Genomic DNA, 16,525 nt, shown 5'->3' with positions numbered 1-16,525 from the left:
AGCACCAAGAAATTACATTTTGTAGAAGAGTCTGATCATAAAAGGAGTTCCTTTTACTTGGTATAGCGTGCTGGCCACTGTATTTCACTGTTTTGCAAGTGCTGGTTAACTTCTTTGTGACTTCCATTTTTAGCTTTGTACCATTCATGAAGGAAAAAAATCCTACTAATTACATTTTTGACAATCAGTTTGGTTTGCAAACCTGCTTTTTGATGAATGTTTTTACTGCGTTTGATGTGAATGACAAGTCAGTAGGACATGGTATATTACTTAGACCTGGTAATGTAGGAAATGTATTTGGAATCTCTTTAAAATAATTCCTTTGATTCTTGTGATGACAGTGATCGAAACCAGAGCCCTAGGAAGATGCCTAAGACCTTGTCTTCAGCGTCCTCTGCTTCTTAGCACCAGGGTAGTTACTAAGGTGTCCCCTCAAACATCCTCTGGAATGGACAGGCTCTACTTGGCAGCATGGATCCTGTGGGCCAACATGGTGTTGGTCTGCCTACCTGAATTTGTAACTATCCTAGCATGATATAACTATAAGCCGAAGGGCATTATTTTTTCAACCCATTTTTTTAACCAACCAGAATAACAGCTCCAATTTATCAAAGGCTTACATGTGCCAGTCAAAATATTAGGTGCTTTGCCAACATTATTTCAGTTAATCCTTTCAGGAACCCTAGAAGGCAGAGATTATCTCCAGCTACAGCTGAGGACAGAGTTGAGTTCTTTTACTACCATAACTTCTCCAAGAGTGAGTTTCAGAGGCAGAGTCAAACCCACCTCTGCCTGACTCCTGGCTCCCACCCGTTTTTCTGTGCCAAGCTCCCTCAACCTCACTTTACACAGAGGCAGCTGGAACCCACCCCCGCATCGATGAGCTGGGTGTCTCTTTGCTCTCCATATTTGTGCAAAGGCTTAAAAGAGATCTCACAAGGTCGCCTGGTTGACCCCTTTGCTTCAGGAAGGGAAATCATCCAACCAAGGAAAAACATTGAGCATAGGAGTCCTTCTATTATTCAATGGAGAGAAGAGCTAGCAGAGCAGTGTGAGCATCCTAACACTTAACACATCTGGCATCTGTCAAACCCTCTCTTGCCTGGAGTGAATGACTCCAATTCCTTGTAGCCTTCCTTCCCACCACCTACTTTCTGCCCACTTTGGATGAACCTTTGAAGCTCTTTTCTGGATCTTTTAAAATATCAAGAACAAAACTGTACCTAGTAACCATGACTGTGATTAACTGCTCTTTTTTGGCAAGAAGACTGCCTCTTTTTAAAGGGCTATGGCTCCAGATATTTTTCCCCAGGCCCATTATAAGAATGAAATGTTCGAGGCTACATACCTGGCACGGAGTATGCAGACAGAGAGGATGGGCTCTGCTTCCCACAGGACATCTGGGCCCTCTGCCCCTCTCCTGTAGTCACACCACACATAAATAACTACAAATTTCGTTGTTTCCTTGAAAACCTCCACCGTTGATCTCTCTCCGGATCAGATAACCTTCAAATACGTCATACAGCCTACAGTGCTGGAGGTGGTGATAACAGCTACAGTTTGATCAAGGCTTCCTATGAGCCAGGCCTGTGTCCGATGCTCTACCATTTCATTCTTTTGGTGACCCTGCAAAGTAGGCTCATTCACATTTAAGCAAACAGGCGCAGAAGGGGCCAAGGTCAGGCAGCTAGGAAAGACTAGAAGTGAACTTTTCCTTTAGTTCTCTGACTCCAGAGCCCATAACTTCCCTTTCTACCATGCTGTTATGGCTGGAAATGATGACTAATGACAAACTTACCTTGAATTTATTCCTGGTCCAGTCTGATTCTTATGCTGTTCTCTGTGGACAGTGAAGACCAGCATTCCCCATCTGTCACCAGCTCTTGTGTGCCATTGTGGCCCTTAAGTTCTTTAATACATAACAAATGGCTTCATTCTTTAGCTAAACACAAGTGCTTGACTTTCAGTAAACACGATACATCCAAGTGAACTTTTTGAAAGTGAGTGGGAGCCATGAGTACTCTCCATGGCATGCTTTCCCCTAAACATTTAACTAAAGTCTCCAGAACCTTACCCTCATACCCCACCGTTTCTAGACATATTTTCTGTTCAGTTGGAACTCATTTATTAATACAGATTATTCTTCCACATTGATTTTTCTCAAATGTTGTTAGCTCCTATGGGAGGTACAGTACATGTTTTAAATGATAACATTAATCAGAGCTATGGTTTCTGTGTGTCTGTTTAGGTGAGATAGGTCTAGTTTCACGTTGAAGGCACATGTAATCAGACATACCACGAATACATTCCATTTTGAATGGTCGGTTGAGGCTCTTTTAAAAATTCACGACTGTGAGCGACCAGTGTTTTGTCTTTGTCTAGGATTGTCTGTACTTGTGGTTAATGGAAAGGGGAAAAGTAGGAAGCATCTAATGGGTCTACATAGAGTGCTTTGAATTAGCTCTTCTTGTCCACAGCACGTTATAAACGCTGGGCCAGAAGTAACATTCTAATGATGATTTCAGGACAGCAAAAAGCCTATTGGACGGGGAAATCTATCAAGCAGAGGTGGGCCTGGGCCAAGACTAGGCTGAGGCAACGAGCTCTCACCTTGGGCATAAAATAAAAATAGTAATAACTCTTAAAAGATAGGATCACTGATTTTTTCTTTCAAGTTCAGTATGGCTCAGCATGGCACTGTGACTGGTCCTGACTTTATTTAAAATTTTGACATTTTGTTCACAGATTTTTTTTTTTTTGCCTTATTCATTCTTTGAAAAATAAAGTAGGCATCTGGTTTGCAATTTTTTGGCACCTCGCTGAATTTTGCATCTGAGATAAAAGAGTCCCACTCACTCTCAGTATTCTCTTCACCTAAGTCCTGGCCCCAATGGTGGACTTGAGAAATAGGAAGCAAAGCAGCATAAGGACAAAAGTTTACAATGTACATAATACATGGAAAAGTAACCCAAACATCCCACTTAAAGATAAAAGAAAGAAAAGAAAAAAAAAAAAAAAACAAGTAGAAAGACTTGGAAGGAGAGAAGAGCTAGCTAGACCAAGGATCAGGAATAGCTGTTCCCCAAGAGGTTAGACTAAACTACAGGTTTGAGAATGCCTGCCCATGGTGGTTATTCTGATGTCAGAGTTCTAGGGAGAGGTAAAGCAGGAAATTTTAGCCAGTCCCTGGATAATTATAAAGCAGGTGGTCCACAAGCCATGCTTTGTTACACACTGTCATGGAATCATCATGATTATAACACTGTTTACTGAACCTCAGCCAAAAGGGAAGAATCTCTTTAAGATTAGAGACAGAGCTCTTGAGTGAATGAAAGCAGAGGGAAGGTGCACAGACTGTGTGATTCCATTTATAAAATTCTGGAAAATGCAATCCATGGTGACAGAAAGTAGATCACTGGTTGCCTGGAAAAGAAGAGGGAGGGGGACAGATGGATTACCAAGGGACACAAGGAAACTTTGGAGGTGATGGAAATGTTTGTTGCTTTGATTGGGATGATAGTTATTGGGGTGCACATGGATGTTAGAACTAATCAGACTGGACCCTTTAAGTCTACAAGGTTTATTGGATTTAAATGGTATACCTCAAGTATTTTTTTTAATGAAGGTATTTTTATGGGCAAAGTAATTTATGAAATGTGCATGGTAGACAACATATGTTTTAATTATTTAAAGAACTTAAAGTTAATTCATATTGAAAATACAAATCATTTGTGTGAACTTAGGAGGAAAAAAATTGGGACCAGTTCCTGAAGAGATGACTGTGAGAAATGGAATGGCTCTAGAATCTCAAAGCTCAGTGATGGAACACTATCAGATTTTCCCCAAATCATGCTGACTCCCCTTCCCCAGAGATAAGCCCTCAGCTGTGTGCATCAGTCTGACCAAGAGGCCTGTGACTTTGGCCGTGGTTATGTTTGTATCTTTTTCAGAGAAGATACATTGGACCAGGTGCCCTGTGACAGCTGAATAGAGGACACCATGTTCCCTGAAAGTTTTCTGTTTCCCTGTTTCTCCCTCAAATAGTAACAATATGGGCTTTTGTAGTTGGTTCCTTCTGGAACTGGAGAGTACAGTGATAACCTGTGGGAGTATACAAATGACCTTGTCCATTTTGTAAGCAGTCACCCTGGCTGAGAATTGGGTGCAGAGGTGGGCTAGGGGTGTCCTTTAGGTCGCTGCCTGTCAGGTTCGAGGTTCCACCCCGCTTGGTTTCCCTGGACTGAGTCCCAGCCTGCCTGTCCAGCCTCATGTCTTGCTCCAGACACAACAGACTCTTTTCAGTTCTGCATTCTCTGTAGCCTGTAGGCCCACAAACACACACTACATCCACATGGAAATTACACCCCCACCCACCTATTCTTTACCTAGTTAATTACCATGACTATTCTAAGAATTTAGAACAAGAGTCACAAACTCCCAGAAGTTCCCTCCATACTCTCTCCCCCTCCCTGTCACTTTTGGAATCCAGGTGAAATGTCTCTCCTTTATGTTCCACAGGCATCTTGGCAAATCTCTACCATAGCCATGCTCACACTGTTTGAAAATGGGCTCCTTCATCATCTTCTTCTGTTGCCCATATGCTGTTATTCCTAGTATCTGTAGAACAGGAATTTTATGTTTACTCTCCAATGCCAAGGTTCTGGAACATGAGAAGAGCTTAATAAATGTTAGCTAACAATTATAATGTATATAATCAATCAGTCTTATACATGGCAGGATCTTCTAAGGCGTTTACAAGGAAATATCACTGTAACGAAACTCCAAACTATTCTACTAGATTGAATATTATATTTGCACTTTTTTATAGTAAGAATCACAAATCATGTACCACCATGAGGGTGGTAAGGATGGAAAACACTGGTACCTAGGCTCTCCTTAATGAATTAGCAAATGAAAAGATGTGCTGTAAGGCCAGGAGAAAAAGGAGAGAGGTACTCTGAGCCACATCCCCAATACAACCTCTTCCCCTCAGATTTTTAGATTTGTAAGTTCTTTTCAAAAAGCCTTGGTTGAATGAGTATTCTTAAACAGAAGATAACTTGTATTAATACTAACAATTTTCCCATTGTAGGTTGTTTCTTTTCTGGGTGTCATTTCAAGATCTTTACATGAATCATTTTGTAATATACATAATTATTTATTTCTATTATAAATATATTTTTATAAAATATGTATATAGATATATCTGTATACATATTTGCTCACTTTAAGTCCATTTGCCCAAAGACGAGGGCATTAAGTAGAAAAATTGAAGGTGCATTATTACTGCTTTGGGCTTACTCAAAACAGATGAACAAAAATGCATTAGACTAAATGCATACAAATGATTCAAACACTTAAATGTGGTGGAAATGTATAGATTCTGCACCAAAACAATCAGCATAGGATTGCAGTGATATCATCCGGCACACAGAAAATAAGCCATGCTCTGTGCCACCCTTGGCCTGCTGTCCCACACTGTCCTTCCTGCTCTGAACTGGTCCATCTTGTATTGTGACCAGAAGACAAAACGCCAGAAAACTGGGATTTCTTTATCCAACCGAGCCCTGTCCCCAGGATGAATTTGTCCTTGTGAAACAGCAGTGCCAAATGAGATAGCAACAGGTCTTGGATTGATGGCTGGGGTCACTCATGCTCCAGGACCTGGAAGGAGGCTGGCTGCTGCCCAAACATTGGTCACATGGCTAGGAAAGACAGTCCCTCGTGATTCAGGCCGGAAAAGCATTGATGTCCCACAAGGTGCCATAGAAACATAAATAATGAGGCCACTGACATGGGTAGAGAGAATAAGGGACATATGCATTGTTCAATCTATTGATGTCTTGCATTGTGCCTTCTTTTTACCTTTTTTTTCCTATTACTGCTTAATAGCTGCAAGCTTGACAAGTTGGGTCAAGTAATAGCTAAGTGCATTGACTTTTCATCAGTTTGTGGTGTTTTTATACTGGAATGTTGTGATGAAGAAATATATTTCAGCCAGTGCAGTTTTCCCTTTTAAATTAAGTGGTAAGAAGAAAGAGACTGTGGAGTAATTCTGCAGTGTCTTCAGGGGATAATTCTATCGCTAGCTTTCAGCAGTTAACGTTTCAATAAAGGACACAAGCTGGGAAGCCAAAAGGAAAACCTCCCTTGATGAGAATGTTCCGCCATTCTTATTAGCTGCAACGTGCAAGATACATCTTTGGTGACTTTGGAACCCACAGTCATGTTTGTCTGACAATAATTGGTATGCAGGGTTCACAGGACATTTACACAGATATTTTTCTTAGTGAATCTTATCAACAATTTGAATTTTGGCCTTTCATTAGGTGTCCAAAACCATTCCACCACTTTCTTCTCTCCCTGGAAACCCCCCTATGCCCCCAGCCTAGAGAATATAGTCAGAAGGACAGAGTGCTGAATTATAGAAAGATAAAGAAAATTAGCAAATAGTCTTTTCAACTTATCACCTTGGCTATCTTTCTGCTTTACTTGGGGGGGGGGGTTGTCTTGTTTTGGGGGGTTTGGGTTTTTATAATTTTTTTAGTTTTTGCCATGTTTTTTTAAAAACATGATGGTTAGGGTGCCTGGGTGGCTCTGATGGTTATGTGTCTGACTTCAGCTCAGGTCATGATCCTGAGGTCCTGGGATCAACCAGCCCTGCATCAGGCCTCCTGCTCAGCAGGGACTCTGCTTCTCCCTTTCCCTCTGCCCCTCCCCCTGCTCACGCATGTTCTCTCTCTTTCAAATGAATAAATAAAATCTTTAAGAAACAAAAAATAAAAAATAAGATGACCTGTGATATGGAGGGTACTTACTCCCTTCAGCCTTAATTCTATGTTACTTCCCGAAAGTAACCTGCCTGTTTCTCTCCACTTCCTTTGCTCCTAGAGATAATCTGGTTCCATGAAGAGATCATTAATCCATAATTATCTTGGTGTTATGAAAGTATCCAATTAGATGGGGTAAATGGATTTTTTAGATAAATTCCAATAATTAAAAAATGTATATTAACTGGTTATTCTCTGCTGTATACCAGAGATATTATATGCCTTTCAGCAGTAATTGTCTGAAGAAATATAATAGCTCACATACTGTTTTCACTCCTTATTAAAACCCTAACATATTCCTGAACTGACTTATTTTAGACCTAAACTCATTTCTTTTAGATTTTAGGACTACAGACACATTTACATCTATGCCCTTTATCCTTCAGTATCTATAAGGCCTTTTTTTTTTTTTTTTTTTTTTTTTTTTTTTGATACACAGTCATCAGGGGCTTCTTTTTGTCACAAGCACTGTGTGGCACACAATAGGAAGGGGACAGAAGCCCTGATAAATGAAACTTATGGTACAGTGGGGAAGTCAGCAATATAAATAATTACAATTCGGTGTTAGAAATGCTCAACTCCACATGTCAGCACCAGGAGCAGGGAAGACAGACTTGCTCAGGGCAAATACTCTGACATCATTCTTGATACCTCTTGGTCATGTCCCACACTCGGTCCATGAGCAAATCCTGCTGGCTCCTCCCACCCCACCCCATACATATATATATATATATATGGAAAGTGGCCACTTCTCACCACCTGCGCTGCTCCTAGGTTAAAGTCATATCATCTCTCCTGGGATTACCTTTTCATTGGTCCCATCCTTCTGCATCTTCCCCCTGACATTTCCCACACACACACACCATTTAGTCATTTCTCATTATAGCGGTGAGGAAGTCCTGTTTAAACATAGTTTATATCTTGTCATTCTGCTCAAAACCCCCTAATGTTTGTTCAAAATAAGAACCAGATCCCATGAGGCCCTCCTACCTTGGTCCACTTTTGCCTCCCTGAGCTCAGCTCCTGCTTTTTCACCCATCGCCTCACCCTCAGGGAGACTTCCTGCCTCAGGGCCTTTGCACCAGCTGTTTCCTTTTCCACAGTGTTCCCCACCCCCCATGTCACCCCCAGATAGCAGCATGTTAGCTCCCTCACTTCTCTTCTCCCCCCAGATAGCATGTTAGCTCCCTCACTTCCCTTCTCCCTGGTCACCTCATTCCAAAAGCATCTTCTGTCCCTAATATTTCTGTCCCCCCTTTCCAGCTATATTCCTTGTTTGGCACTTGTCAGTACCTAACCCACTACATAGTTTACTCTATTCTTGCTTATTGTCTCTGCTCTCCACTAGAATACAAAATAAGCACAAGGACAGTGATTTGTATCTTTAATTAATTGCTATATCTCAATGTCTAGGAGAGTACCCAATACATAGTACATTATCAGTTAATATTGCTGGAAGAAATGATTGAATGATCGCTTATTACTATTGGATAAGTGACTTGACAAGTCCTTGTACCTTTATAGATTCAAAGAGGATTGCCAAGCAGTCTGGGTAAACTCCTTTTCCTGTTGGGGTGGAATGATCTTGCTAATTACATTTGTTTCAGAAGAGTCAGGGAGGTTAATCCCAGAGACCTTCCATCTGGCATTCAAGCTGATAGGGAGGCTTTCTTCTATCTACAGCTAGTGTTGCTCTCAGAAGAAAAAGTGAACAGTGCAGGAAGTTCCTCTGTCATTTAGCTTCAGGGAAAGCCAAAGAGGAATGAGGATGAGAGATGGTGTTAGGAGGGAATTTATTACCACAGTTTCTCCTCCTCCTGTTCAGCAAGCCTTCTTTATGTCAATGCTTCCTGCTGTCATTGACCAGGAGTTAAATAAGGTTGCTTAAGCTATTTCTTCTAATAAATTACTTGTGCTTCACCCGATTTCACATGCATTCAACTTTTTCTGATGATTGTGAGAGATGGAAGAGTATATTACAGGGACCATAGAGTGCTAAGTATAGAAAATGGGGTGAGTTGAATGAAAAACAGCCAGTTCCTATTGGATGATAACCCACAACCTTCTATGGCAGGACCAAGGTCCTCCATGATATTTGTATCGTGATATAGAAGAACCAACCATTTTTTAAGACTCAAGTTTTGAGTCTCTCAGGGTTTGGTGGCATTGGTGGGATGTTGATACGGCTTTCCTGCACATAAGAGTGAGCACTGCTTTGGCCTCAGCTTTGGAGGGTGGGGGAAGACTGTTTTAAAATGTTGCTTCCTACTAAACATGCAGTTATGGGCTTGGAAGAAATAGTTGCGCATGCTAATCACTCCCAAATCTGGATATATTGCAGGGTGTTTTGACAGTTTTCCCCACATAACATCTGTACTTAAGAAGCCTCACTGCTATTGGTAAAGTATTGACTTGATTTCTCTGCTCACATCCAGGGCACTGCATGGTACTGCCCTGCTCTCCCCAGACCCCCTGCCAGGCGCTCCCCTACAGACCTCTCCATCTTCCATGAGTATGAGCTTACAGAGCCATTCATCTCCCGATGGTTATGTTCACCGATCACTGACAACTCCCTCTGCATCTCATACACACCGGGCTGCTTCCCTACTAAAATTTTCCAAAGCCACGTGTTACACATTCCCTTTTTCTGCCATGCTCCCAGCTGTTTTGTGCTGTTTTGATCTGTTTGCATAGCGCTGTCAGACTATATGCATGAAAGGTGTGTTGTTGACATGAATGGTTTTGAAAATGTTTCTGTAAAGAACCTACAGAGGTTATAGTGGGAGAAGGAAGCTTGAAGCCTCAAAGGGGGAGGTCAGAGTCTCCTACTTGAGTCTTTGCCAGAAGGGAACCTGTGTACACTGACAAAGGAAAGAAGCCCATTAAAATGTGATCATGAGGGCAGCCCGAGTGGCTCAGCGGTTTGGGCAGTCCAGGTGGCTCAGCGGTTTAGTGCCGCATTCAACCCAGGGTGTGATCCTGGAGACCCGGGATTGAGTCCCACATCGGGCTCCCTGCATGGAGCCTGCTTCTCCCTCTGCCTGTGTCTCTGCCTCTCTCTTTCTCTGTGTGTGTGTTGCTCATGAATAAATAAATAAAATCTTCAAAAAATGTGATCATGATCTCTACCAGTATGAAGGATATAGGAGTCTCTACTAAAAAAATGAAGTGGTAGGCAGTACTGATGTGTAAAGAGATAGGATCCTACCATAGAACAAAAGGCTTTAAAGAGTATGTTAACAAGGAGATACTTCCAAGTGAAACTTAAGACAATGAAACCATTGGTTTACTATGGGTCACCAAGTGTTAGTCAGCAAGAGACAAAGCAAGAATTGGCCCATGGCAGAAGGGCATTCAGCAGTCCCACTCACAGCTATCTGGAGGACCAGCTGGAACCACGAACCTTCACTAGGGTTCATGAGATTTGCCTAGTGTTGGGCTCTCAGGTAAAGGAAATGCAAGACCCTCACGCAGCTCCTTAGCTGGACAGTGGTGACAGGATGAATGGCACTAGGAAAGACAAGATTAACCAAGAGGTGGCAGGGTGGATGGCACTAGAAAAGGCGAGATAAACCAAGGAGGATGAGGGCACTTCTGTGACAGGAAAGAACTTGGGAAGTCCATTCTTAACAACGCAGTGTCACAATTACCCTCTACCCTTTTCAACCACTTCTTCAAAGGATGAATTTGGTATTTCACGTCAGAAAAGCAGTCTACCTTCTGGTTGCTCCTCTGACCATTCCCCACCATGTTGGTTGGCTCTATTTCACTGTAGACATTACAGAGGCCTTGGGAACTTGTATGGCTTTTGCTGTTTCAAGTCTTGCTTGAGCTAAGATATGTGGGTAAGATGCACTGCTTTCAGATCTTTTTTTCTTTCATCCTTCAACAAAGATTGTCCCCAACTTTGCACACACTCCTTATACTATCCAAATATCTTTGCAATTTTTTTACATGCTATCTTTGGTCCGTGGTCTCCTTGAAAGATAACTGAAAAAAACATGCTGTCTTATTTGTTTAATATCTAAAGAAAAACTAATACAGCTGAGGTTGGCTTTATCAACTCCAGCATTTTGGGAGGACTTGGGCTCTCTCTGATCCCCTCCCCACCTCCCACCTCTCTGTGAAGTGAGATTCCCAATTGTTTCAACACAGAGATTGACCGTGGATTCTTTTTGACTCAACTACTCAAAATATTACTCCACTGGCATTATTTGATGTGTTTGTACTCTGGAGAAATGTTTATATTAATATCTTCCCCTTAAGGAAAAGAAATTACATTTTTCTCCCCAAAATAAACATTCCATAGGCAAGCAACTGAGACCTTGCACTCATAAATCCTTTGTAATCCTGGCTTTGTTTTAAAAAGCCACTTCTCCAGGTCCAAAAAAAAAAAAAAATCTAAACCTCTTCCTACCCCTTCTCAATATTCTAAGTTCTGGCGTTCAGAGTTTCGACCACTCTGTGCTTTGCTTCTGCATTCTCAAATTCCTGTTCTTTCTACTCCAAATAGCTGTAGGACGCCATTTAAACCCTACCAGATTCTTTTTACAGCTGAAATAGGAACCCTGAGGTCATTTCTAGGCTAACCCTGCTGCATAGTATGTGAGAACGACCTCATCACACCTCCCCCTCCCAATTATTTTTAAACTCAACTCTTCAGAGTAAAAAAAAAATAAAAAAAATGTAACAGAGCCACAGAAGTGGAAATGCTAGAACCTGCCTTTTCCTTTTTATCTTTCATAGGAATGGCATTTTTAAACACGAGCTTGTGTCAGACACTGAACAGTCTCCACACAGGAATGAATGTTTTGATTAAAAGTTATTTAATATCTCTAGTTCCTTGGAATTCTGCCTAGAGCCGGAGATATTCTTAGCTGCAGGTCTTGTGCCTTCCTTGACTAGATAGAAAAAAAAAAAAAAGGCAGCTCAAAATCGAGAGGGAATACAGGGCGTTCTCAGAATAGTCACTTGATTGTAAAGGTGTTTATATTGCAGAGGATCCTGCTGTGTGGAGAATTAGGGATTAGAAAAGAATATTGGGATAAGGAGAAATGTATCAAAACAGCATCCGTCACTACATCCATTGATTCCCAGCCTTTTGGTTAGAATCAGGGTTAGAGTACTATATTTTTAGGGTAGGACCGAAAAATGGGATTCTCCATAATTTGTATATCATGTTTCCTTCACTTGCATTTGTATTTAGACCAACAAGGTTAAACCGAAGACAGTGAAGCAAGTTAGGAGGTCAAATATGATCTTAATTTTTAGCTGCTTTCAGTGTAAACCAATGGAGAGGCACTCTCAGAGCCCCTAAATGAGCATTAATAAAAGGAAAATACAAATAGAATTTTGACTCAATACGTTATTCTAGCCTCAGAGGTAGTATTGCTCTCAATACAGCCTCTTCTCTTTCTTTAACTGTCATCCTTTTGAGGCAAAATATTTACAGAACACTGAATTATTTTTCTAGTTTTCCAACAGCATTTCATGCATTGAGATATTGATGCGACACAGTTAGAGGTTGGGCCCTCCGGACCTGTATTGTGTGATGGCATTATGCTACTACCATCAAGAGATTTCATTTTTTCCAACCCCCAAGGTCCTGTCTGTACTTGTTTACAGGTCAGCTGAATAGTAACTAGTATGTGTTCAGTGGCATGAGTGTTATCACGGTAACCTTGGCAACCGAGCCAGCTCTGATTTCAAAACCTCACATGCTGTATCATAAAATTAGATAACAGAATTGACATTTAGCTACATGTCTGTCATATAAATTAAGCTCTGAGAATATTTCCTTTATAGCCATGTGCTTCAATATGGAAATAGGCACCAATTAGAACAATTTTATGCATATACATGCTATCCCACATTTACGTGCTGGATACATTTCCTCAATTCTTTCTCTATAATATTGAACCTCACAGATTGCCATGTTAATCTCACTGTGCCAAAATTCATGGTGGCTTTGTTTTATGATCAGGATGAAGCTTAGAGCGGAGCTGCATCAGATATCCTATATAAATAGGATTATGAATAATAGAAAACTCAGCTCCTAAAAAATGTAAAATTCAAAGCATTCTTGGCTTTCCTGGGTACCGTTATTTATGCTGATTAGAAGTAAGGCTGTGCACAGAATATTCCACTAACTAAATCAGAATCCCGAAGACAAGACATGCTTCCCTTTCATTTATATATTTATGCATATTTTTACACATAATCTATTTTCCAGTGTCTACGAATCTCTGATAATATCTATTTCAAGGACATTCTAAACATGCAGATTAATACATTCATCTACTCTGAGTCCTAGGTCCTCTTTTATAATTTGTAAATATCTTAATCTCAGGATTTTCCCCTCTATTTGCTGTGGTCTGGTGCAGTTTTTCTGGGATATAAATTTAAAGATTCAACTTGTGAATTACATTTAATGTAAGCACCCTGCAGTTTTCTGCATTGCAAATGATTATTTTTAGAAATTTTATGGTTGCCTGGATATATTTGTTTGTCTTCATTGATATGTAGGGGGGAAAGCTCATTAATGATTTAAAAAGAAGGTGTTTTGATTCATCGACTTGATTCTTCTCATTACATAAACAATAAAGGCAATAAATTAACATCTAATAATATTGTAAGAGTTTATTTCTGAATTTAGCTGCAAGATAGTCTTGAATCCTTGGGCATAATTTTTCCTATTCTTTATGTTCTTCTGCCTCAATGTTTTCAAAGTCACCATTCAGCATATTTTGACCTAGAATGATTGGCTTGTAATTCTTATTAAAGATACCATTTAGCAGCTGTCAAACACCATAATTGAACAACTGTTTTGTAAAACGGTTCTTTGGCTTCTAGAATGGTAAGTTATTATATAAAAATAGAAGATCCTTATGTCAAAATTGACTATAAAGTACTTTTTTCTTTTCTCCACTTACCTGCTGTGTGTCATATGTAACATTTGAGAAATCTGCTTCCAACATTCTCTTATTAGTCATCCACCTGACTCTTGCTGGCTTTCTGTTAAATACGACCTTCTTGCCATCTACCTAGTAGAGAGTCAAAATCCCTGCAAATTCAGGACATTTTCTTTTCAGAAACAGATAAGTGGTTGTGCTCTCTACATGTATACTGAAGTGGGAAGAAGGGCAGAAATCCTTCTGTGTATTTGCTGACCCTGTACAGCAAATACTTGTTATGTTTTCAGTAATGTTTAAACTGTTTGCTTTATCTCATTGGGTTTGAGTCATCATTGCCTTTACGTTTAAACTGATAAAAGGTAGTTTTATTGTTTTACTTTATCTTGAAACTATTTCTTGTGACAAACAGAAATAGTTCAGCATGTTGTGGCTTCAGGACTGAATCAAGTTTGGGTAATCATCTATCTTGTAAAATAACATCATTGGAAACTTCAATACATAGGTGTTCTGCAGTGCAGTTTGAAAACAAATTCAGGCTGTGTTGGTGCTGGAATGTGGGGGCTTCTCAGGCTGTTTGCATGACTCCGAGATGTATTTTAATACCCGTGTTTTGTTTTGTTTTGTTTTGTTTATTGTGACATGGTATAGCCTTAGATGGATGGGGGAGGGGAGGAACCATAATGATAAAAGAAAAAAAAAGTTTTAAGGCAATCCAGCTTCTTTTGTGATTTCCTTTTAGGTCTGACGTTGTGGTCCTCTGTTTTTCGATCGCTAATCCCAATTCCCTAAATCATGTGAAAACCATGTGGTATCAAGAAATCAAGCACTTTTGCCCTCGCACACCTGTTGTTCTAGTTGGCTGCCAGCTAGATCTCCGCTATGCTGATCTTGAAGCTGTTAATCGAGCCAGACGCCCTTTAGCGAGGTAAGCCAAGGGACTCAGTATTTTGCTGTGCTCGCCAAATTCAAATTCAGAGGTAACAGATGTCTCTGTAGCCTCAGGTTGTGCTCTTCAGTGGTTCTGGGATCCCATCAATCAGCCATGTGCTTGTTAATCCTGACCCTTTTCATGCTAGCTGTCCCATCCCCTCTTAGGTAAGGAACCCATTTTTGTAAAATGGTTGGCCAGTGCTGGAAGCGAATTCCTCCACTGTGACATGGTATGAATAGAAGTGCCTTGAAATTTGTAAAACACTGAACAAAATACTGGTTACTCCTTATAATGTCATTCTTGAAATTATGATTATTATAATAAAGTTAATGAACATTTGGGATGCGTTAGCCACAGTTCCTGGCCCCAGCAATATCAGGTTCATACAAATAAACACATCCTAGTCATCTCATTTTCCTCAGTCCAACCTCTGAGAATATTTCATTCCCAAAACCCCAGTGTCTAGTTTTTAAAAATCCTATGGACCCATAGTTGCAAAACAGCAACACTGTTTTATAAATGTCTCTATTAGTTATGTTTTTAAAGGGTCACAAGTTTAAAAATCACCTTTAAGGATTTGTTTGACTCTGTAGAAAATGTGGGTACCAATTTGAGGGGGAAATAAGAGTTTTTAAAAACCTGTGCCCCCAGCATGCCTGGGTGGCTCAGTGGTTGAGCGTCTGCCTTTGGCTTACGTTGTGATCTTGGAATTCAGGGGTTGAGTCCCACATCAGGGTCCCCACACGGAGCTTACTTCTCCCTCTGCCTATGTCTCTGCCTCTCTGTCTCTCTGTTTCTCATGAATAAATAAATAAAATCTTTTAAAAAAAATCCCATACCCCCTCCATATTCCCTTCATAAAAAATAGTTTTATATATATTTTATGTTTTACTAAATTTTTTGCTGAAGAGCATGGGTTTCCCAAAAATGTTGATATTAATACCTTCCTTTGATGTTTGCCTAATAGGCTTATTACAAAAATTTCGTAGAGACAGCTTTTTACACTCACAGCAAAAGCAAATGGTACTTTCTTTTGACAATTTCTGATGTTCTTGATGCATTTCAGATAAATTTTCTGAAAACTGAATTTTCACAGTCCTATTAAATGTGTAGACTAGGCGTTGCATATTAGAAGCCACACAGGGAGGCTCATGGTGAAAGAGAGACTGCCCTGGCATCCAGAACTTTCTGTGGGAAAGAATAGGCTAAGATAGTGGGGCCTCACAACCACAGGCATGTGGAAAGCTGGAGGAGAGTTAGGGCTCTGGAAGACTGGTCTTAGGAGAAATATAAGACTGTTTAGAATTTGTACTTGGAGACCTGGAGGGAAGGCAAGGAAAAAGCAGATGGGTGTGCAGAGAGAAAGGCTGAACTTCCAGATTGGCTCTTCCGGGCATTTTGTGCTCCTGGTTCCTGGGACTGACTTGAAAATCACTAAGTGGTGAAACTCTTCAAGGCTTAGCTCAAATACCGCCTCCTTATGAAATCTCAGAGCTAATCTACAGAATGGATTGTCACCTCTGCGTCTTCCAGAATCCAGAGTGTGTCTGGACACATCTTGTTTATATTCCAGAACCTGTCTTTTACCATGTTACACTATAGTCATGGCACTCTTCTGCTTACACTGCATCCAAAGGTTTGGCCTCCTTGGGTTTGATTAGATTGTAATGGGCCTTGTGTACCGGCCTAAAGGCCATAGACTGTTCCATGGGCTTTGTGGATCCAGAGGAAATCTTTAAAAAGAATCCCAGCCTAAAGTCATACTTGTGTTATGTAAGGATTTTCCATGCAGCAGTGAGCTCTGTGAGCTAAAATGTGCAGAGTCTGAAGACAGATAGGCTAATGCACTA

At 40.5% G+C, this 16,525-nt stretch overlaps 1 protein-coding gene across 18 annotated transcripts in view; it reads left to right on the top strand.

Moving 5' to 3' along the window:
• Positions 1-16,525, top strand: part of RHOBTB1 (Rho related BTB domain containing 1) — a 117,952-nt gene that overhangs the window by 82,647 nt on the left and 18,780 nt on the right. For 17 of the 18 annotated variants that reach the window (XR_013377679.1, XM_077894637.1, XM_077894629.1 and 14 more), the window contains one exon: positions 14,484-14,669. Coding sequence is in view for 17 of the 18 variants with exons in the window: in XM_077894637.1 (XP_077750763.1) it covers positions 14,484-14,669 (186 nt within the window). In the remaining variant the exon portion in view is untranslated. Of the gene's footprint in view, positions 1-9,171; positions 9,230-14,483; positions 14,670-16,525 lie in introns of all 18 variants that reach the window. The other variant, XM_077894643.1, reaches the window with a different exon arrangement.

This window comes from Canis aureus, chromosome 4, assembly GCF_053574225.1.
Source record: "Canis aureus isolate CA01 chromosome 4, VMU_Caureus_v.1.0, whole genome shotgun sequence".
Taxonomy (NCBI): domain Eukaryota; kingdom Metazoa; phylum Chordata; class Mammalia; order Carnivora; family Canidae; genus Canis; species Canis aureus.
This window is presented reverse-complemented; position numbering and strand designations above follow the sequence as displayed.